The following is a 22888-nucleotide window of genomic DNA, read 5'->3' as shown; positions in this document are numbered from 1 at the left end:
GTCCTAAGAATGATGGTAGTGGGAAGTACTGTAACCTTTGCGAGGTGACACACACATGACATAACCATCCAACAACAAAGGCCCCTATTAGTGCAGAAACTGCACATCAAAAGAGAGAATAGAGCAAAACAAGGGGGTGGTTCCTAAAAAAAAAAAAAAACCCTCAGAATTACCGTATGATCCAGCAACTCCACTTCTGGGTAAGCACCCAAAAGTATGGAACACTGGGTCTCGAGCACATATCTGTACACCTCACTCATAGCAGCATTTTTTACAACAGCCAAAATGTGGAAGGAACCCAAGTGTCCATGGACAGATGGATGGACAGGAAGGATGTGGTGCGTAAATGCCCAAAACACAATAGTTACTCTTCAGCCTTGAAGGAAATTCTGATGTGTGCTGCCACGTGGGTGAAATTTGAGGACGCTATAAGCTGGTCACAAGAGGACAACTGCTGCATGCTTTTACTTTCATGGAGCTCCTAGAGTAGTACAGCTCAGAGACAGAAAGTGAAATGAAAGTAGAATGAGGGGTGCCAGAGGCTGGGGGAGGAAGGGAGGTGCTGTTTCCTGGTGTCTGATGGTGGTGCCAACCGCCAACAATGGGAGTGCCCTTAATGTCATAGAACTGTACATTTCAAAGATTAAAACGATATATTTCATTCTGTATATTTTACCACATTTTTTTTAAAAGTCAGGCTAGTTTGGGCACACACAGGAAGCATGTGACTCCTCAGGGTGCAGAGAGAGAAACATCTGAATTAAAAGTGAACTGGTGGCAGGGCAGTCACATAGACACACACATGCACATGCACGTGGGATGTGATCTGATTTGTGACTTCATTGAACCAGCCACATTTCCTTGGCCAGGCATGGCTGGACTGCACAAGGCCCTCAGCCCAACTCCAGGGTAAGTTAGAACCTCTCACTTTCCCTCTGATTGAGGTTGGCAGCAAGCAAAGAGTCTTGGACTTGTAACACCGAGGCCTGAATTATGGTCCCTTTCTTTCTCCAGGCCTCGGTTTCCCCCACTAAGCTCAGCAGTGGGGGGCACCCAAAGGCCCTCATTCTCCGTGTCCACCCCTCAAAGATCCTGTTCTGCTTGGTCTCCAGCCCACCTACCTTGCTGGCTGTTTCCTAGGTTTTACCTTCATCATCTCCTTCTGTCATTTGGGCGACTGTTTAGAAACATAGGGCTGCTTTCTTTCTCACAAGTCTCATGCCACCTAAGCTGATGTGCAGAAGGGACAGTCCCTCTTCCCAGGGAGCATCATGGGTTCCTGATGGATCTCATTGTGGGAAAACCACCCACCTCAAGAAAGGACATGCCTAGCTTGTGTTTACATTTATTTCCTTTTTCCCTTTGTATTCTCTTTGTAAAATTGAGAATGTGACACATCGAAAAGCACACATGATATACCTGTCCCCTACTGTACAGCAGTAGAATGAGCACAGATGGAATATTACCAAAACCTGCATCTCCTTAGGTACCTATGTGTCACCTGCACAGAATTTAACCTCATGTGCATGCTGGTTTCTTTTTGTTTTATGAAACAGTTCTACAGTGCCGAGTATTTGCTATGTGCTAGACACTGTTCTAAGTGCCTTAAAATATTAACTCATTTGGTTAATCCACACAACACCCTATGAGGGAGATATTATTTATTAACCCTATTTTACAGATGAGGCAGTTAAAGCATAGACTAAGTGACTTGCCCATGGTCACACAGACAGTAAGGAAGGATGGGACATGTCTCCTGGGTCTGAGTGCAAAAGTTTTTCTAGGGCATGTATCTGAGTGAGGAACTGTGGATTATAGGGTATAAGAATAATCAGCTTCATGAGATATCTCATTTTTTCCCAAAAGACCAGTATACACACTTATCAGCAATTATAGGAGTTCCTGTTTACCTCAGCCTCTCCAAAAGCAGATTTTGTCAAGATTTCTTAACTTTTACCATCCTAACATATATAACATGATATCTTACTGTGGTTTCCATTTTAATTTTCCTGGCTATTATTGAGTTAAAGCAATTTTTCACTTCTCATTTGACTATTTCCTTTTCTTTGAATTTTTTGCAGTACTGGGATATTTAAAAAATTTTGTGCCTTTGATGTAATCAAAGTTATCAATTATTTCTTTTATGACTGGCAATTTTGAGGTCTTGCTTAAGTTCATGTCTCAATGCCATAAAAATATTCTCCTGTGTTTTCTTGCAAGAGTTTTTGAAGTTTTCTTTCACGTATAAGTTCTTAAATGGTATATTTTTAATTATATTTTCATGTTATTGATGTACATGAAATGAACTTATTTTTGGATATTGATTATGTAGCTAGCTGCCTTGCTAAGATCTCGTAGTATTTTGCATCACTAATCTGATTTTGCTTTTAGATTTTTGGCCTAGGCACTCATACCATGGCAAATACTGATGGTTTTGCTCTTTTTCTAATCCTGTAATTGATTGATATTGATTGATCAATTGTTCGATTTAGTCAATTAGTATAATGTTAAATAGAGGCAGAGATCATAATTTTTAAAGGAAATTCTATATTTACTCATTGAAAACAATACATAAGTTACATGTAAGTTTTCCTTCTACTTTGCTAAGAGCTTTTATCATGAAAGGGTGTTGAGTGTCATCAGTGTGTGTGTGTGTGTGTAACTTGATCATGTGTCTTCTTAAATCTGTTAACATAAGTTTTCAGTCTGGATTCCTTCAGAAAGCAGAGCCTGGTGCAAGGACTTGGATGCAGGCAGACTATTTGACAGATGGCTTGGGGCAGCAACAGAGAAGGATCAGGAAGGAGGTGGCAGGAAGAGAGGAGAAGCCCACCAAAGAGAGCCAGACCATGTTGCAGCAGTAGACAAAGAAACTCAACTCCTCTGGGACCCTGGAAAGCCCCTAGGAGGCCTCCCAGCACTGCCCGCCAGGAAGGGGGCTGAGCATCCCCACTGGCTCTGGGGGACACAGGCAGCAAAGGCAAGACCAGGCTGGCGTGAAGCCATCCACTGTCCGCACAGCTGAAGAAAGAGGTGTGGTGAGAGCGCCATGCCCCAGCACAGTGAGGGCCTTCTGGAGGGTTCTCTCCTGGTGTTACTAGCCCGGCTCAGATCTAATGCCTTTGCCTCCTAAGAGTCAACTATAGGCATACACGATCATGAGGGCTTGTTTTGTTTTATGTCGGTTTTTTGGTTAGTTTTTTGTTTTTTGGGTTTTTTTCAGTAATGGAGTTTGAACTCAAGGCCTTCATCTTGGAGTCACCAGACCTTTTTTGTGAAGGGATTTTTCAAGACAGGGTCTCATGAACTATTTGCCCAGGCTGGCTTCAAACTGCGATCCTCCTGATCTCTGCCTCCTGAGTCGCTAGGATTATAGGTGTGAGCCACTGGCGCCCAGCTTTATGTCGTATTTTTTGTACACTGGCAGATTTGGTTTGCTAGTATTTTCCTTATAGTTGTTGCATTTATATTCATGAATGAGACCGGCCTTTAATTTTCCTTTTTCACTCTGTACTTGTCTTGCTTGGAGATACTGGCCACTCAGAAAGGTTTTCTAAAATTAGATTTACCTCTAATTGAACTTTTGTAAAATTATCTTGATCTGCCTTTTTTTTTCTTTTTTTCCTTTTTTTCCTTCCTCTCCCTCCCTCTCTTCTCTCTCTCTCCCTCCCTCTTTTCTTCCTTCCTTCTTTTCTTTTCTTTCTTTTTTTTTTTCAGTACTGGGGATTGAACTCAGGTCCTCACACTTTGTTCTTCCACACCCCCAGTCCTTTTGCTTTCATAGTTTTCAGATAGGCTCTTGTGCTTTTGCCAGGGTGCCCTCAGTCACAGTCCTCCTACCTCTGCCTCCCATATAACTGTGATTACAGATATGCACCACCATGCCTGGCTGGCATTTTCTTTGTGAAGAAAATTTTAGATTACTGATTCAATGTCTTTATGAGCTATAGAACCAGTCAGGCTTTTTATCTCTTCTTAAATTAAGTCTGACAAGTTATATTTTTCCAAGATTTGGTCTACTTTGTTCCATATTTCATGGCATACAGTATTAATCAGTTTCATTTTTATTTTGAATTGTAGTGAAATACACATAACAAGCACCATTTACCCATCTTTATATAAGCCATGTTCACAATATTTTGCAACTAATCTTTGGAACCAGTCTCACAAAACTGACAATCTTATCTTAGAAAACAACTCCCATTTCCTTCTTCAGCTTCTGTAAACCACCGTGACTTTACTTTCTGTTTCTGTAAATTCTTAAGGTCTTCTTTTAAAAGTGTATTTATGTCCCCATTTTTGTTCTTAGCAGGTTTTTTTCCCTTGTTCCTTCTTTTTTTTGTTTATAACTAGATTGCACTCGAGACTTGCCCAGAAATTCCCTCACGTCCTTTAGCTGTCTTTCATCTCCCTCCTGAGCGGTGCCAGGGCATCTGTCTCTTAACAATCCGTCCTTGCCCCGCCCTGGCCGACTTTGTCACAGCTGCCATTCACTGTGACTTCACTCTTTCCTAGGTATGTGACCTTGGACAAGTCACTTAACCTCTCTGTGCCTCAGTTTCCCCATCTGTAAGATAAAGACAGTCACAGTACTCTACTTTATAGAGTTAGGGGACTAATTAGTTAATATTTATAATGTGCTTATGACAATGACCAACCTAAAGTATGTGTAGCCATGTGCTACACGGCGACCTTTCCATTAATGATGGATCACAGAAATACAATAGCGGTCCTTTAAGATCATAGTGGAGTTGGAAAATTCCTATCACCTGGTGACACCACAGCTGTCACTGTCGTGGCAGAGTGCACGACTCATGTGTTTGTGATGATGTTGTTGCAAACAAACTGCTCTGCCAGTTATATGAAAATTCAACACCTGCAGCTCCACATACCACATGTGTAAGCCATGCTCACCTCTGGGCTTGTGTGGCTACACTGTGACGGCCACACAACTACAAATCACCTAATGACAAAACTTCTCAGAAGTTTTGAGGCAAAACACGGCTATACATGGTGCTGCTGTATCATTTGCATCCTTATTCTGACCCAGTGGAAGACATGACACCTCCATTGTAGCAGCAGCTCCCACCCCTCTGCCCAGCTGCCCGCGCCCCTGGGCACCCCCTCAGCCTCCCGCTTGGGTGCAGGAGTACCCCCTGTCCTCAGAGCTCTGCCAGCCCCAGGTGAGAACGGACCTCCCCCCACACACCCACCCACCACTTCTGCCTCTTCTCTCTTCGGATCCCTGGCCTTGCCCATCCCTCCTGGTCATCATTCCAAAGCCTGACAGCCCTGTTCAGGGACCTCCCTGGATCCAGGCTGGCAATGGTGGTGCTGGACAACTGTACAGCAGTAACTGCCTTTGGCCTCAGCAGTGAAGGGCGGGACCTGTCCTGACCCAGGAACGGGGCTGGGCCTAAGGCTGTCTTTGGAAAGGCTCCAACAGGGGGGTCCCCTAAAAAAGCAAGAGGACCTGCTCTTTCACAGCCTGGTCCCAAACAACTGGGACAGAACTGGGAGAGTAAAGGCTTGATGTGTGGTGAGGGAAAGCCACCTAGGAAGGCCTTCTTGTCTGGGGGTTCCCTAGAAACAGGCTGCCTCCCCCAACCCTCAACCCCCAGAGTGAGGCCCTCACTTGAAGGGCAGGAGCAAGGAAGTGGGCCTGGTGAACCCAGGGACAGGCTGACTGAACCCTATTCTCCTGGGCCCAGGCTGCTGGGGACTACGGTGGGTGTCACTTCTTGAGGCCCTGGGCCTCACATGGGCCCTGAATCAGCTAAGGCAGGGCCAAGTTTGGGTTGGAAATAGAGGAGGACATTAAGGTGTGTGCGGACACACACTGGGCACCAGCAGGGGAATCTCAAATCCCTGCCCACGTTCCTTCGAGAAGCCCCAGGTCTTGACCCCTTTGCAGTGGTGACTCTGAGTCCTGACTCTGGATATTCTTTTCCCAGAGGGGACTCTGATGGGGGTCCTGTGGCATTTGGGGTTTCCCAGATTTACTTTCTGGAGGCCTCATTCTGTCCTGTGCACAACAGCACACAGACACACATGCATACATGTGCTCTCACATTTGCTCTCATTGCTCGCCTTGCTGGGCCCCTGCACAGGGAGCAGGACTGTTACATTCCTGCTTATCAGCTATTTCCTGGCTTTCTCTGCCTGAATTCTGAAGGCCCTGAAGGCCCAGGAATGAGCTTTTTGACTGTACATAATAAGAGGAAATGCAGTCATCAGCTCCCAGAAGGCTAGGGATTTCAGCTAACAACCACTCCCTGACCCTGTGCTGTCTGTGTGTCTCCCTCCAGGAGACCGTGGCTATTCCCTGGGAGCCTGTGGACCCCACCTGCGAGATGTTGTCTTTTGGTTGCTGGGGCCTGCCCGCGGCACTTCTCACTCTGCTCTGCTGCCCAGGTGAATCGGGTGCACAGGGTCCCTGCATGTGGCTTTCCTGGGTGGGGGAGTGGTGAGATCCCTCTCTGGGCTTCAGGTAGGGGAGGGTGTTCTGGCCCTGCATGGTTGAGGCTTTGAACTCAGGGGCCATTCTGCCATGAGTACAGGATACTATGCCAGCCCAGTTTCAGGTCCCCATGGATCTGGGCAGTGGGCGGGGTCTGGCCTTTTGGACACCAGGGCAAACAGGCTCCCTAGCTTCAGAGGTGTTGGTGTGGCAGGCTGTTGAGGCCAAATGGTAGGGTGGGTTACGGCCTCAGGAGGTGAAGGGAAGATGAGGGTGTGTGCCCGGCCTGTCTTCAGAAAGGGCCTAGGGGACTGTTGGGGGCAACAGAAGACACCATCTTCTGGCTGTGGTCAAAGTGAAAATGAAACCTCTTTGAAAGGGTGGAGGAAACACCATCGTGTGTTAAGTACCCTGTGCCCTGGACAATCTGCTGGGTGCCTTCAGCACTATCTTATTGACCCCTCCCAGCCATCCCAAGAAAAGTGAAAGCAGTTTGCTATGGGTGAAGAAACCAAGGCTCTCTCTCTCTCTTTCTGGTAATGGGAATTGAACTCAGGGCTCCTCGCTTGCCAGATAAGTGCTCTACCACTTGATCCATATCCCCCCAGCCCTTTTTGCTTTTTTTTTTTTTTTTTGAAGTACTGGGGTTTTAACTCAGGGCCACACAATTACTAGGCAGGCTCTCTATCACTTGAACCACTCCACCAGCCCTTTTCTGTGCTAGGTATTTTCAAGATCGGGTCTCCCAAACTATTTCCCCAGGCTGGCTTTGAACCACGATCCTCCTGATCTCTACCTCCTGGGTAGCTACGATTACAGGCATGAGCCACCAGCGCCCAGCCCTTTTTGCTTTTCAGTTTGTTTTATAGATTGGATTTCGCACTTTTGCCTGGGCCAGCTTCAGACCACAATCCTCCTACCTTCACCTCCCGAGTAGCTTGGACTACAGGTGTGTAGCACCATGCCTGGCTGCACAGCCCCTCTCCTGTACAGGGAGGTAACAGCACAGAACACAGGCTGGGCCTAGACAGTTAGGACCCAGCACCTTCCTAGTCCTCATGAAGTGGAGGTGGCCACTGAGGGCTCCATCTTCACACATCAGATACTTCCTGAATGTCTGCCATATGCAGGGCTTTGTGATCAGCACAAAGGGAACCATGTGAAACCTGGCACTGCCTACAAGAAGCTTGGTGTCTAAAGCAGCATGGTCATGAGTACATTTCATTGACACAACAGGTCATTTTGGAGGTAGTCCATTACCTTTCTGGCCCCGTCTCCCCTGTGTTTCTCCTCTTCAAAGACCCCTGCCCTGACCTCCCTGTTGCTCGTAATGCACCAAGTATGCACCCATCCTGGTCTTTGTGCCAGCAGCGCCCTTCACCTGGAATGCTCTCAAGTAGCATCTGCAGGGCTTACCCCCTCTCTTCACCTTTGCCCAGTATCAAAGGCGAGGCCTTTGCTGACCACACTATTTAAATGGTGCTCCCCATCCTGGCCCTCTCTCCTGGACACTTACCTCCACCTGACATGCTGGGTGTTCTGTTCGTTCCTTGTTATCATCTGTCTCCCTCACTAGAGTTCAGGCTCTGCCAGAGTGGGGTTCTGTCTACTTTGCTCACTGCTATGTCCCCACAGCCTGGAACTGAACAAGTCTTCAAAAAGCATTGTGGGAGAAAGGGAAGGGCTAAACCGAGGGCCACAGCTCAGAGCTCACCTCCATTCTTATAGGGGCCTTCATGGAAGAGGGGACACTTGGCTGGACCTTGAGGGAGGTGAGAGATGAGCCTGAGGAAGCTGATAAGTCAGAAGGGGTGGAGGATGGAGTGCCCAGAGGCATGCAGAGGTTGGGAAACAGCCTTGTGGATACAGCCCTGAGGCCTAGGCTGACACAGGGACAGGAACAAAGGGACCAGCTATGGTTCTTCCTCTTGGATCCCTGGCCCCTGATCCTGACTGCTGGTGGCAGACAGCAGACCCCATGCTTCTGGTTTTCCAGGATCTGGTGAGGTGATGTTTGAGGTACACATGTGGCCAGAGAGGTTGGCGGTTGAGATCACAGGGTCTTTGGAAGTCAACTGTAGCACCAGCTGTCCCAATCCAGACACCGGTGGACTGGAGACATCCCTGAACAAGATTCTGCTGGAACAGCACCCTCAGTGGCGCCGGTTCCTCATCTCCAATGTCACCCAGGACTCCATCCTCTCCTGCCACTTCACCTGTTCTGAGAAGCAGAAGTCCAGGAACCTCAATGTCACTGTGTATCGTAAGTGCCGTGGGCAGGCCCTTCTGTCCTCCAGGGCAAAGCCTGTGTCTACTCAGTGTTCCTGAATCTGCTGTCACCACTCCTAGGTCCTCTCATCATGGCCCGCACCTCCTTGGGCTCCTTGGTGATAAGGAACATTCCTTGAGTTCACTGGAATCTCAGAAGCAGGCCACCCAAGTTCTGAGTCTTGCCCCAACGAGAACAGTCTAATAAAGGTTCCTCAGATCCAAAAGTCACTTTACAACACAGTGTGCACCCTCAGCTCAGCTGCCGGTGCACCCCCACATCCATGACAAGCAGTGAGGGCACAGCAGGAGAGCTGGGATTGCTCTGAAAACCCATTCAACTCATGAGGAGAAAGTTGAGGTGTCACGTGGTGTAGGCACCTTCCCATGCATACCACACACACACACACACACACACACACACACAAAGAGCCAGAAAAATCTTCCAGATAGGTCAGGATTTTCTCAACATCTTGGCTCCAGGCCTGAAACCCTCTCCACTCCCTATCACCAACACCAGGGGATCAAATGTAACAGAAGTGCTCAATCCAACCCATTCTCCTGGGTGGAGCTGGGAGTGGATGGAGACAAACTGGAAAATCCAAGGTATTGCCACAGGCCCTGTTCAACAGATAAGGAAGTATGATGTGAACCTGACCTTGGAGAAATGAGGCAAGTCTGACTTCCGCCCCTACCTTCAAGAACTTCACGGTCAACTTAAGTGCCCAACTTCAGTGAGCTCTTAGCCCTTCTAGGTCTCAACATAACTATTCAACTTTTTAATTTTTAAAATTTGTATTTAGTATCTGGAGGGGAGGGAGACAGTTTCAAATTTTCATATTTTTCCAATTAACTGTACAATTTCTGGACTTTCTCTTTACAAACACTTGACCACCTCCATCTTGTCTATTCTCCAAATTTTGTCCATAAAACCACTACCCAGTATACCCTCACCCTGAACTACTTCCTTCTCTTCTCTTTAATGATATCAGGCCAGGCCCCAGCCCACTTCCTCTCTCACAAATGACCTGGAACACCAGATGGCCCTGGTAGGGCCTTCAGCGGCCCACCTCCCTCTTGACCAGACCTCCCTCCTTTGTCCTCTGCAGAACTTCCAACGCAGGTCGTACTGAAGCTGCAGCCCACGCGGGTGGTGGTGGGCAAACCCTTCACCATTGAGTGCAGTGTGCCTGCTGTGAAGCCCCTCCAGAGCCTCACCCTCACCCTGTTTCATGGCAAGGAGACGCTTCAGAAGCAGACCTTTAGGGAGGCAGCACCTGTCCTACAAGAGGCCACCGTCACCTTCAACAGCACAGCTCATAGAGAGGATGGTCTCCTCAACTTCTCCTGCCAGGCTGAGCTGGACCTGCGGGCTCACGGGGGGCGCATCTTTCACAGCATGTCAGAGCCCCAGATCCTTGAGATCTATGGTGAGGAAACCCCGTGGACACAGAAAGAGGGAGGCAGCATCTACTTTGGCCCTTTGTCCTTACTCTCAGGCGAATTGGAGGGCACACTCAATCCTGAGGCCTCTCTCTTCCCTGCTTCTCTAAGTCCCCAGCCTGGGCCTCAACTGTTCCAAAGATCAGGAGAACTCAACTAGTTGGTTGGCATTACTGGGAGAGCTGTGTGGCCTTGACCGAGGCAACCTGCTGTCTCTGACCCTGTCTCCTCTCTACAATGAAAAAGTTGGCCTGCTTGACCCCTGAGGTCCCCAGAGCACTGTGGCTCGGTGACTCTAGATGGCCAAAGTGTTCCCTGTCATCAGGGATGTTGTCCGAAAAATCAGCTCTGCTTGGTCTGCACTACATCGTCCAGGGCATGGTGTCCAGCCACCACACACTGGTCCCAGTGGTGCTGGCAGGGGCATTCCTGCTATAGCTGGTAGCCTGAATTGTAGGCCACCTTTCTCCTCAGTGTCACTCTACAGGGAAATATACCATGAGCCGCTACTATCACCAACTCACCAGGTGACTGCAAGATGGATGAGTGGGCAAGGAGTGATGGGTGAACCCACAGGGCTCTGGCACCTGATGACTTTTAAGACCACTGTTCCCTCCCTTCCAGAGCCTGTGCAGGACAACCAGATGCTCATCGTCATCACTGCTGTGTCAGTTCTGCTGTTCTTGTTTGTGACATCCATCCTGCTCTGCTTCATTTTCGGCCAGCACTTGCACCAGAGGCGGACGGGCACCTACGGGGTGCTAGCTGCCTGGAGGAGGCTGCCCCGGGCCTTTCGAGCACATCCTGTGTGACCTCATGGCCACCACCCGGGCCTTTCCAGCACATCCTGTGTGACCTCATGGCCACCACCGTGGTGGTGGCTAGAACTCAGCTGGCTTCTCAAGGTGTAGTCTAGCCTTCACTGAAGGACTGTGACAGCACAGAACTCAGAACATTTTCTTTTCTAGCCTGAATACAATCATCTAGACTTAACCGTGTGTCCTCCATGTGTGCTCCTGGGACATGGAAGGCACCAGCCATGCCTTCTCTCCCCAAGTGTCTCCTTAGCTTCCTCATGGGCCTTTCAGAGCGCCTACAGCCAGGCACTGAGCAGCCCTCACTGACCAGCCACGGTACCAAACAACCACTCTCATTAGCAGTGACATTTCTACTGGAGGTGGGGAAACACCCAGGCCCATGGGGCAGAGGACACTGTTCCCGCCTGGTCCTCGGGATCTCAGGCCATTTGTGGTTAGAGCAGACTTAGCCCTGGCTCCTTTCTGTCAATGGTCATCTCCCTGGGGTGAAGGTGGTCCTGGGCTTGGCAGCTAGGAGACAGGATCCAGTTCTCCTCTCTCCTGCCCTGTTATTAGGCCAAAAGGTGACTCTACAACCTTTGTCCTCCTAGAGAGAAGAGTGAGGAGCAGAGGTGGGTTGGGGCTCCAGTGTCCAGACCTCCCCTGGTTCAGGCAGGACACGGTGGGCAGTGTTGGGCTTTCAAGGGCTTCTGGACAGGGTTTGGAGGGTTTGGAGGTACTCTTACTCCAGAGCAGAGACCAGGCTAATTCAAGATGGCAGTGGGATGGAGAGGACCTGATTCCAGGAGAGGAGAGAACCAGTCTGAAGTATAGGGGGTAGGAAGGGCACCAGCACAGGTGCAGAATCAGCAGACAGTAGGGAGCAGCTGGAGATTCCAGGGTGATTCGCAGCCTTGTGCCGAAGCTGGCAAGGCCCAGGCAAGCTTGCTCTTCAGGGAAGGCTCTCGGCATCATAGTAGTCTAAGGAGACAGCACCCCCATCTTGTCTCCTTCCTGCCTCAGGAGACCCCATGAAGGAACAGAGAAGGGGACAAGCAGTACCCGTAGCAGTAATGGAAGGAGCCCACCCTCACAGGCCACATGGTCCTCCTAGCCTCCTGATCCACCCACCAGCCTGGCCCCACTGCCCACTGACTAGACCCCTACCTGAAGCCGGGGGTACATCTGCACCCACAGTCTCTGTGGCACTGGGAGGTGGAGGTGGGGGCACAGGTCTCCTGAGATGGGGAAGAAAGAAGAAAGACCCCTTCAGAGACCCAGAGATGGCCTCCAGGGTTTCACCCACAAGCCCCCGGGTCAGTACTTCTAGCCCAGCCCCCAGGGCAGGCAGTGTCCAGATCCCCAACCCTCACTTACACTCTTCTTTGCCGAGAGGCAGGAGGCTGGTGCTGAATTCTGGGTGCATCCTGCCAGTGGGGCTGGTGTGGAGGTGGATGAAGGAAAGGGGCGGCCCAGGGTGGCATGGGGCAGGGCAGGTAGTGATGGTGGACCACCACTGGCCCTTCCTCCTGGGTGTCATTCTCCTCCTCTGATTCCTCCTCTTCCAGGTAGACCTGGGGATTGTGCAAAGGAGGGAGGAAGATGGTGACACGGGCTTGGGTTCCATCCCCTTTGGTTATTTTCTCCAGATCAGATATGCATCTCATAATGGCTGCTGTTCAGTGAGCATTCACTATATGCAAGCAAGGTACTTTGGAAACATTTATTCCTTATTTTGCACATGGGGAAACTGAGGATCCAAGAGATTGAACAATTTGTCCAAGGTCTCACAGTTAGTGGTAGAGCAAAGACTAGAAGAATCCCAGTGTGACCCCAGAGCTGGCCTGGGAGTCTAAGCAGCCCCTGCTCCTGGACCTTCCTGTGCCTCTCAATGGTGTGGGGCACTCATCCCAAGACCCTCTGGAGGTGAAGGTGATAGGAGCCCCTCAGGATCTCCCTCTGCCTGGTCTCCACTGGCAGGTACCTCCTTGAACCCCTCTCAGTGTCCTAGAGTCCTTTCTCCACCCAGCCCTCTCTTCTCCCAACCTCTCAGGACACCCATTACTAGCAGAATAGGCTCAGCCTTAGTGTGGCCTCCTCCTGCCCCTCACACGGTTTCCTGCAGACTCCTGACTCAGTCCCTGCAGCCTGGAGGGTGGGGAAGTCATTCCTCACTCCCTCCTCGAGGCGGTCAAAATCCACCCGGCTCTTAAGGGCTGCTTCTAAGGCCACTAAGGGTCCTCCTCCAAAGGACCTTTGTTCCATCCCATACTTCCCCTGTGCCAGTCACAGCCTACCAGTGACTTGTATTTATAGTCATTCATTTATTCATTCACCTGTTCAACAAATATCACTCAATCCCCTAATGAGTATCAGATAACCAGAGTGCAGTGATGCCCGCCCTCCTGGGGGCCTGAAGTCGGGGGAGAGATGGACTGCAGGGGAACCTACTTGGAACAAGACCCCAGGTGGTGGGGTTGTTGGGACTCAGCCTCTTACGGAGGCTGGCACTGGTCCATGGCACATAGACGCCAAAGGGACCCAAGTAGAGAGGTGTGGGCTGGCTTCCCGCTCCTCTATGCCTAACCCTCCCCCACCCAGCTCCCCCACCACCAGTGGGCAACTCCAGATGGATCTCAACCCTACCCCAATCCCTGCCAGCAGGTAGGCGACCCAGTGGCCCCATCCCCACACACCTGCGGGCCTGGCAAGTCGGGTCCTAGGTTCAGCGCCCCAGCCACCATGCGACTCAGTAGCAGCTGGTGCATTTGCGCGTTCTGCAGCATCATCAGTTCCAGCAGGTCTAGGGGCCCGAGGGTCAGGAGGCCATTCGGGCCTCCGGCATGGTCTCCTCCCCGCCCCCACCCCACCCCCACTCATTCCCGCCCTGAACCCAGGACCTTTATTCCGAAGTCCGCCCCAGGGAGCGCGGAAGGGGGCGGCTAGGGGCGAGGGGGGCGCGTGCAGCGCAGACACCGAAGTCGACAGAGTGTGCGCGACAGAGGAAGTGATGGAGAGTGACCCCAGCATCTCACCTTCCTTGACGCGACCTGGCTGTGGGGACGGAGATGGGACGGCCCACGAGAGGGGTTGCAGGATGGTCACCCAGGGCTGGGGGCATGGGTGGGGAGACTTAGCCAGGCCAGGTGGGAGAGAGCTGGGGCACCCCCAACACCCCTCTGCCGGTGCCTCTCTGCGCCCACGGCCTCCCCTCTCCCTGTGCAGCCTCTTCCTCTTGGTTCTGGGTCTCTGTCCTCATCCCCACCCCACCACCTTCCAGAATCCAGTCCCTCATCTCCGCGTCCTCCCCGGCGGCTGTGCTCCCCGGCTCAGCCCTCACCGTCGGGGCTGCACTCTGTGGTGAGGCGCGACCCCAGCTCCCGTTCGCCCCAGAGGCCATGGTCAGCATCTGCAGAGCAGGGTTACCTTGGCAACGCCCAGGACGCGGAGGGAGGGCTCCTCCCAGGCGCGCGGGGGCGGGCCTGACCTGATTCTTGGCGACAGCCCAAGTCGCCGCCCCAGACCTCCTCTGTCCTACTCAAGGACCTGAATTCGCCAGGCCCAAGTCTGGCCCCAAGGTCCATTCCAACACCGTGCCCTGGGGCTCCCTGGGCTTCGTGCCTTACTCCTCCCTGTACCTCCACCCTACTTTCTCATTCCTAGTACGGGGCCTGAGCAGGGTCCGTATTTGTTGAGTGAGTGAATGAGTGAGTAGCTGGGGAGGCCTGGCTTTTGAGTCCCAGAGTCTGAAGAGTTCAGTAGGAATAGGGAATTTTGTAGGAGCAGGCTTGGGGGTGCTGGGCAGATCAGTGAGAAAGGTAGAGAATCTGCCCCTTGCCACACTGCTGTTCAGGAGAGGGCAGCCTAAGAAGGAAACAGTGACCAAATTCACAAGGGAGGCTGGGGCTCTGGCCCCAAACTCCTTATTTCTCCTCTTGTGGCTGTTTGCTTCCTATTCCTGGCCAAGGGTGAGCTCCTGTCCCTCAGAGGGGAGAAAGCTTAGCACGAGTAGCCCCAATACTGTCCCCTATACTGGAATGGTTAACAAAGTGTGCATTCTTCTGACAGGAAGTTACAAGGTCCCCTTGCTTAAGAACAGGTGAGCAGAGAGATCTATTTCGGCAGCTGTGACCATCCTAAGCTAGGCCTTGAGCAGCAGTCAAGGAAAAGCCCCACAGGAAGCTGGGATTAGCACCCTTCCCCACCCTCCACTTCTCCTCCCTTCCTGGCAGTGGCGGAACCAAAAACCAAAAAGACCGTTCCTGCCTCTCCCTTCACTTAGTCCTTCTGTCTCTAAGTGAGACGGTTTGTGGAAGGGCATTGGATGTCCCTATTGAGATCTGGGTATGATGGCCACAGGCTCGCAGAGGAGTGGAACACTCTTTCAAGCCATCCTCATTCCAGATAAGAGAGCAAAACCAGTAATCATCAGCAAACCGTGAACAGGGAGGGTCCTGTGCAAAAAGGCACCCTTTGAATACTGGAGACACCAAGTAGCCTCCTCCCTGGTTCCAGGGTTGTGGGGGCAGTGAAAAAACAGACCCATGAAATGTGAGCAGAGGACTAAGAACAGGCAGAGTCCCCAGTGGGGACACACAGGAAGGGATAATGAGGCTAGGTGGGTAGCTCAGTGCCAGAGTTTGCCCAGCATGTGCTCGATTCAATTCCCAGCACAGCCAAAAAAGAAGGAATAATGAAACAGAAAACTCCATCACTGGAGATGGAGATCTATGGGAGGTGGTCTTGGACAGTGCTGGGGCTGGGGACAGAAGATGAGGATGCAGGAATGGACAGGGCCTGGGATGACCCAGTGGGTCCAACTGTGTGACTGTGGTGGAGGAGCAGACCCAGGCCGGACACCAATCAGACTGTAACGTCAAGTTATGAATGTAAGCGTCACCATGTGGACAATGGAGAGTCATAGGTGGCTTTCAAGGAGGAGAGAATTAAGGGACACTGCATAGTCATGTTGGGGAAGATTTGCTTGTTCCTCGCACCTTTGCGATGTCAGCCACAATCTGAAAGAACAAATGCCCATGGGGACTATTGTGCCAATGAAATACCCTTCCGCCATGGACAGTGTCGGTACAGAATATATTTATCAATATGAAAAGATGTCCAAGAGAGTTGACTGAGAAAACCAGTAGGCATAGTAAGGTCTTATTTTTCTGTTTGTTTTTAATGATTTCCTTTGATAATCTTTTTTCGTTTAAAAATCCTTCTTACTACAGTGTCAATCTTTAATCATCCTTTTTAGAGATCAGTCTGATTGGTACTTATTTTTGTTTCAAAAGTCATATGTGTAGGGCTGAGGGTGTAGCTCAGTGCAAGAGCGTGTGCTTAGCAAGTTAGCGGCCCCAAGTTCAATTCCCAGCACACGGACACAAATCATATGTCTATCTTTGTGTGTGTGTGTGTGTGTGTGTGTGAGAGAGAGAGAGAGAGAGAGAGAGAGAGAGAGAGAGAAATTCAACTGCAGAGAGGTCATAGGAGCCACTCTTACCTGACTCTCCACATTTTCTGCCCACAGGTGAGACAGGCTGGGAAGCCCAGGAGCAGCCCCCTCTCCACTCCATCACATGCTCCCTGGGGTCTCCTTCCAAATACATTACTTCCCCCAAATCCTTTCCTTAGGGTCTGTTTTGGGGAGATTCCCAACTAAGACACCAGCCAGTCCTTCTTTCTCCACTCTGTGTGCCACCCCCTCAAAAAAATTACTGGAAAAAGCTACTATAATTACTCTACAATAAATTTGGTTCTGAGAAATACTGAAATGGACATTGGAGAAAATTTTTCTGAGCATTAAAAAAAAGTGGCCAGTAGATTCAACTGAGGCAAAGCTGGAGGCAGGGAGGCTGGCAAAGAGGCGGACACCCTCATCCCTCTGAAGGAAGCCCAGAGCTGGTGGAGGTGGCTGTGGAAAACAGGCAGGAAGAGGTGATTATTACAGTTTCTTAAACATAAAACTGCATGGCAAGGCCAGGCATGGTAATTCATACCTGTAATCCCAGTACTCAGGAGGCTGAGGCAGGAGGATCTCTTGCTGGCTCCTTTCCTACCTGCTATTATTTTCTTTCAGGCATTGGACATTCCACCTATTTTCTTTTCATTTTTTTCCTCAATGGGAACTCTTGCTTACATCCTAGGATGTATGTGTGTGTGTGTGTGTGTGTGTGTGTGTGTGTGTGTGTGTGTGTCCCAAAACAATTTGTACTGAAATTGAGTATCCCAAGACAGCTTGTCTCCTCTGTTGCCTGGGTAAATCTATTTCTGGGAATAAAGCTAAAAATGGAAAAAGATTTGTACTCAAAGATGTTCATCACAGAGTAAAAAAATTGCACATTACCTAATATCCAATAGTAGGGGAACAGTTGATTAGAGGAAGGTGATTCACCCGAGGGAATATTCTGTGGTCATGAAAAACCATGGTACTGGAAAGGCCAGCTACTTCCTCCCCTCCTCTGATGGAAATGGGGGAAAAAAAGGCTCTTTCTAAGAATCTGAAGGGCAATTTCATGTTTATTTTTGACACCGGTGAGGAAGTTCATTGAGAGAGCAACAACCAAGCAATGGGCCCTTTTACTGGGCCGGATGCCTAAAAAAGCTCACACGGAAGGAGCTAGAAAACGAATGCTGAAGGAAAGGAACTGAATATTGCTCTGCAGAATTCTGTGACTGACACATAATTCTGAGACCAACGAATAATGTGTAGGAAATAGCCTTAGGAATTCCACGCTGCCTGCACTATTACTGCGCATTGTGGCTGTCCTTGTGAGGTGTGTGGGTGTGGTTTTGTCCAACAGGTACCTTGTGATACTTTGGGGACACTTGTGAAATGCTCTGGATTGGGGTTCTACCCCATTGGAATTGAAGTATGGGATGGGGTTCCAGAGACCCGCTCCCAGGTCCTTGGCACAGGAAGGCCACCAACCATGAGGGAGTATCTGCTGAAGCGCCTAGGAAGTCACTCTGACCAAGTGACCGAGGGAAAAAACTGACTGCTCAGGTTACCATTCCCTGGGGGTCAGGGTGGGATTTTCTGGGAGGTGACTGTATTTTGCAGAATTCTGTTGTTTGTGAGTGACTGTACCTCAGACTAAACTAGCTGAAGGAAAAATGGTGGTTCTTTGGCGCATGACATAGGACAGAAATGGAGCTGGTCTATAGTCTTAACTGGTCCAGGGGCACCAAAAGGGGTCTTCAGGTCTGTAGCTCCCTCCTTCCTTCCTTCTTCCCTCTCCTGCATCTTTCCTTCTCTGTTTGGGGTTCTCATTCCCCTCTCCTCCACAGGTGGGAGACACACCACCAGCTCCTTCAGAATTCCTTCAGCTACTTCTGATAAATTTAGAAGCATCTAAGGAGATTGTCATTCTTTGTGTCTTGGTATATATAAATCCCAGGGAAGGACTGTGATTGGCCCAGCTTTTGGACCAATCACTATGACTTAGACGATTGGCCAACCCCTATGGCAGGGTAAAGTGGCCAGTTATGAAATCAGCAGTCCCTGGGAATCGTGTATCAGGAATAGAGGAGGAGGAGTTCCCCAAAAGAGGGAGACTACTGTAACCAAGAGAGGGAGACATTCATTCCCCTTGGACTAGGGAACAAAGTCATATTTAATACACAGCTTTTGTTTTCCAATCAGTCCCTAGCCTAATCCAAATGACACTTTGTACAAATAAGAAAAATCAGTCCCTTCTCCTAGATATTTTGCTACCATTTTCTAGGAGATTATCATGTTAAACATACTAATGTGTATTGACTTCAGATGTCTTTGGTGTCCAGAATTGTGCTGTGTATATCCCATACAACTGAATACAGCAGCCTGTCTACTCATGTGTGGAAATTACCTTCAATTACTCTAATCCCTCATTAAAGAATGTTTTACCCCATAGAGCCTGGAGCAGTGGCAAGGCTTGGAGACCAAAGGAGCAGAGTCATAAGTAGAAATGACAACTGGCTCTCACCACCACCTCTCCAGTGCCCACTGACGGGGACCAGAAGTTCCAGATAGTGGTGAGCAGCAAAGTGAACTGATGTCACAGCAGGGCTGGGTGTGAAGAGAGGGACCTCGAGGAACAGCTTTGGGGGACAACTTGGGAAGGATCTGACAAGAAATGTGCACTTTACCTGTGGGTATGAGAAGCAGATCCTTGCAAAGAGGGGTGGGGTGGATGACACTTGGATTCCATTAGCAATAAAATTAGGTGGAAAAAAGGAGGGCCCCGGGCATGGCTCAGATGGGAGAGCACCTGCCTAGCAAGCATGAGGCCCTGAGTTCAAACCTCACTATTGTCAAAAATGAAAAAAAAAAAAAAAAGTAAAGAAAAATAAAGACCAGTGAGTAAATCAGGATAAAGAATCATGTATAGAAGATACCAGCACTCACCTAGGTTTAGAAAACTCGCCTTTCAGGGGTGGCAGCCAATCCAGGCAGGGGCTGGGATCATGGGAAGTCTCAGCAGCTTGCAAGAACTTCTCCAACTCCATCCAGGCCTGGCTCCAACAAGGGGCTTGATGGCAACTGAGGTTGTGTCCCCAGAGGCCAGGCAGGGTGACTGGGACCACAGGGTCCATCCCTGTACTGAGGGTGACTACCAACCAGACCTCCCCCTTCCAAAGGAATCTGTGTCCAGGGCTGAGCTCCCTGGGGGCACTAGGCAGCAGCCCAACCTCTGGACTTCCAGAAAAGATGGTGGCAGGGCTAGTCCTGGGATGGACAAGCCTGACCGTTTTTGGACAAGGAGGAAGGTATTAGGGGACAGAGCTCTCAGATTCACACCTCCTGCTAGCCCTGGGCAGATACCTGGGAGTGAGCAGTGAGATAGGCAGTTCACAACAGCTCCACTAGGGGTCACCGTAGCCCCAGAGTGGAGGCAGGGGAGGGGACTAAACCAAACTCCCCCTTGCCTCCCACTCCTCCCTGTAAGAGCTCTGAGGGACAGATGTCCTGACAATGGGGGATGGTGGTAGAAGGGGACAGAAAAGTGTCCCTTGAGACAGATGTGTGGTGCTGCCGAATAGCTTGGTGTACGCACACACGTGTGTATGTGCGTCTGGTGTGTACAATGTGGGAGGGTGGGTGTACAGACAGTCATACACTTGATATAAATCTAGTGACCACAGTAAGTGCTCCTGCGTTTATGTGAATGAGATCATATATTTGAGCACAGATGACTGTGCTGGATAAGACACGTGAGTGGGAGTGTGACACATGGCATTTGTGCATGGGGGCACATATAGCTAGAGAGTGTGTGTGCAAGCCACACACATATGCACACAAGTGAAATGAGCTGGGAGTATGTTTGTAGGTGTGAGCTGAAGGCATACCGTGAATGAGGGTAACAGTAGTGGAAATGTTTGTGTAGCTGTGTGAGTGGTGATTTGTGAGCATGTGGGAGTGCAGCATTGGTGTGTGAGGGCTCCCATGGAAGTGTGTGCAGAGTGACTGTATGAGTGTGAGCCAGGCTATGTCAGGAGTGTGCCTCTGGAAGTATGAAAGGAGATCAGGTATGAAAATGAGCTTGCGTGCATTTGCCAAGGTTGAGAGAGAACCTGAGGGAAGATGGTCTCATATGTGTGCCCCAGTGTGTGTGTGTGTGTGTGTGTGTGTGTGTGTGAATGGGCAAGTGTGCCACAATCTGTTCCTCCTGGGTCAGTGTGGCCTGGAGCCCAGGCACTCCCGGGCTGAGCCCATAGCACACCCAAGAGGGAAATGTGGCTGAGGCTCCCACCTGAAGATTGGCCCAGTCCTCAGGTTTCACTCATGACCCTGTGACATCAGCAGCAGCAGCTGTCCCCGCCGGGCCCGGCCCCCTGGCCAAGTCCCCCAGAGCTCCAGCCCCAGCCCGAGGTGGGCACACGCTCCCGGCTCGTCAGCTACCACTCGGCTCCTGTTCGACAGTGAGTACTGCACCCCTCTACACCAGCCCAGTTGGGTACCCCCAAGGGCGGGCCACCCCAAGGGACAGGTCACCCTGGCCCCAACCCTTGCCTGGCTCCAAAGAAGTCACCACTTTGCTTTGGCACCGATTACCTCCTGCCCACACTGGGCTCTGCTGCCTGTGCTGGGGCTCTGCTCTGCCCAGTCACCCTGCCAAATCTCCTGTGCCATGACCCTCTCTCTCAGTCCCCAAACTTGCCTCTCTCTCTGTCCCTGCCTGGCTGGTCGTCCTTGCCTTTACCAAGGGTCTTCACTCTGGCCACAAATGGCCCATGGCTAAAGTTTGGCTCTGGACAGGCACAGGATGACCCAAGAGACAGGGACCAGGGAGCAGTTTCTTCAGGAGGGGAGAAGGGGGGATTCAAAGCAGTGACTTTGCTGGGCCTGTTTGCTGTGGCTCAGCGGCGGGCGGTGGTGGGGGGGAGCAGAGGGAGGCCGGGTGGGGGGTGGTGGCGGCTCCTTTGCTCTGCTGAAACTGGAATCTGTGAGATGCCAGTGGAGGACACAACCCAGGCTGCCGCCAGCCCAGGCTCTGCCCACCAATCCACCCTCCTCCAGCTTGGGAAGGGGAGAGGACCAGAGGAGTGGCCCCACATAGCAGAGGGGACATGGGTACCTGGAGTCAGAAAGTCCAGCTCAAAAGGAAGCCACAGCACTCAGGGGGTTTCTAAGAGGGCCCTGGAGGGACTCAGGAAGACAGATGGGGCCTGAGCATGGGGCCAGGGGAGCAGGCCCCTCCTGCCTCCCTACTGGCAGAATGGGGCCCCAGGACCACTGGGAGGTGCTGTGTGGTGGAGAAGGTACAGTGGTGTGAGCAGAACTGGGGGGACACAATCTGGAGGTACTGGAGCTGAAGGGCAGCTGGGTATATGGATTGTTGCCTACCAGAGGGGCCACTTGTGTGGCAGTCTAGAGAGCCCTGTGGGATGGGATCTACTGGAAGCTTTCGAAGAATGGCTGTGTGGGCAGGACACCCCAACCCCCTTCCTACTGCATACACCTCCACATCCAGCCACCCCTCCCCCACAGTCACAACATGTGCTCACAGCAAGGGACCAAGCCATGAGCCTGAGGGCTCAGGAGCAGCCCTTTTTTAGGTAGGGACCTTAGATGTGCCCCCTTCCCTTCCACGCATACCTCTTGTCCCAGGGGCTTGGGGGAGGAAAGGGGTCTAAGACACCTTGGAGACCCCTTGCATAGATTGAGGAGGTGGCTGGTGTGGAGAGGGGGAGGGCTGAGCCTCAGGGACAGTAGAGTCACTAGAGCAAGGGGGACTATCTGTTACGATGCCTGTGGCTGTGCCCTGCGACCTGGCCTGGACTAAGGAGACCCCAGCAGAGGCAGAGGCTGCAGCCAGGTGTGTAGAGGGTGGGTGGAAGCAGGGAGGGCTGCTTCTCCCAGGACCCTCCAGATTCTTTTAGCATCATCTCCGAGTCCCCTGCCGATGACCAGCAGCCTCACCCTGTGTGGCAGCGGTGTGGATGGCTGTCACCACTGCTGTAGTGTTTGGAGCCTCATCACCTGTTTGGGACAAGGTAGAGGGCTAAGCTTACCCAAGGGCTTTTGAACCTACTGGGTCAGGCAGGGTGCCCTGGGCTCTGCCTCTGGACTCCTCAGCAACCCACCCCCAACTCTCCCCTAGGCATCTGTCAAGGGATTGTGCTGGGATTTTAGGGACTTTGGGAAAGTTCAGGAGGACTCTGTATAGGTGGCACCCAGCTCAGCCTGGCCCTGCTTGTCATTTCTGGCTGGAAATATGCATGGGGTGGGACTCAGGACCAGGCTGTTCCAATATGAGACCTGCTCAGCTGCCTTCTCTCCAGGGTCTCTCCTGCCCCCAGACCAGGCCCAGGGAACCCCTGAGTGGGAAACTGACGACACTGTTCTTCTAGTCAGATGCCGAGGGGTCTCTGAAGGTCCCTGCCTCTTAAAACAACTCTGGCCACCAGAACAGAGAAGAAATGTGGAGAGTAGCAA

At 51.1% G+C, this 22888-nt stretch overlaps 3 protein-coding genes across 6 annotated transcripts in view; 2 read left to right on the top strand and 1 right to left on the bottom strand.

Annotated features, from left to right (window-relative positions):
* Positions 1–754: 754 nt before the first annotated feature.
* On the top strand, positions 755–11164 carry Icam2 (intercellular adhesion molecule 2). Of its 2 annotated transcripts, XM_020156461.2 has the most exons (5): positions 755–909; positions 6309–6414; positions 8457–8723; positions 9838–10158; positions 10796–11164. In XM_020156461.2, exons 2-5 carry the CDS (start codon positions 6354–6356, stop codon positions 10981–10983), a joined length of 837 nt encoding a protein of 278 aa, XP_020012050.2. In that variant the 5' UTR covers positions 755–909; positions 6309–6353; the 3' UTR covers positions 10984–11164. The 2 variants fall into 2 exon arrangements, with proteins under 2 accessions (XP_020012050.2, XP_073901514.1); XM_074045413.1 differs by lacking the exon at positions 755–909 and having other exon boundaries at positions 6224–6414.
* Positions 11159–14383, bottom strand: Prr29 (proline rich 29). Its single transcript, XM_074045414.1, has 5 exons — positions 14309–14383; positions 14004–14079; positions 13665–13771; positions 12346–12542; positions 11159–12206 (listed from the first exon to the last, which is right to left on the bottom strand). The coding sequence occupies exons 1-5, from the start codon at positions 14375–14377 to the stop codon at positions 12059–12061; spliced, it is 597 nt and encodes a 198-aa protein (XP_073901515.1). The 5' UTR covers positions 14378–14383; the 3' UTR covers positions 11159–12058.
* Positions 14384–20778: 6395 nt separating this feature from the next.
* Positions 20779–22888, top strand: part of Scn4a (sodium voltage-gated channel alpha subunit 4) — a 45150-nt gene continuing 43040 nt past the window's right edge. For 2 of the 3 annotated variants that reach the window (XM_074045412.1, XM_074045410.1), the window contains exon 1: positions 20779–20871. The gene's annotated coding sequence lies outside the window, so the exon portion shown is untranslated. The remainder of the gene's footprint in view (positions 20872–22888) is intronic. The other variant, XM_074045411.1, reaches the window with a different exon arrangement.

Source organism: Castor canadensis, chromosome 11 (genome assembly GCF_047511655.1).
Source record: "Castor canadensis chromosome 11, mCasCan1.hap1v2, whole genome shotgun sequence".
Taxonomy (NCBI): Eukaryota; Metazoa; Chordata; class Mammalia; order Rodentia; family Castoridae; genus Castor; species Castor canadensis.
Note: the sequence above shows the minus strand (reverse complement) of the source record. Positions and strands in the feature narration are given on the sequence as shown.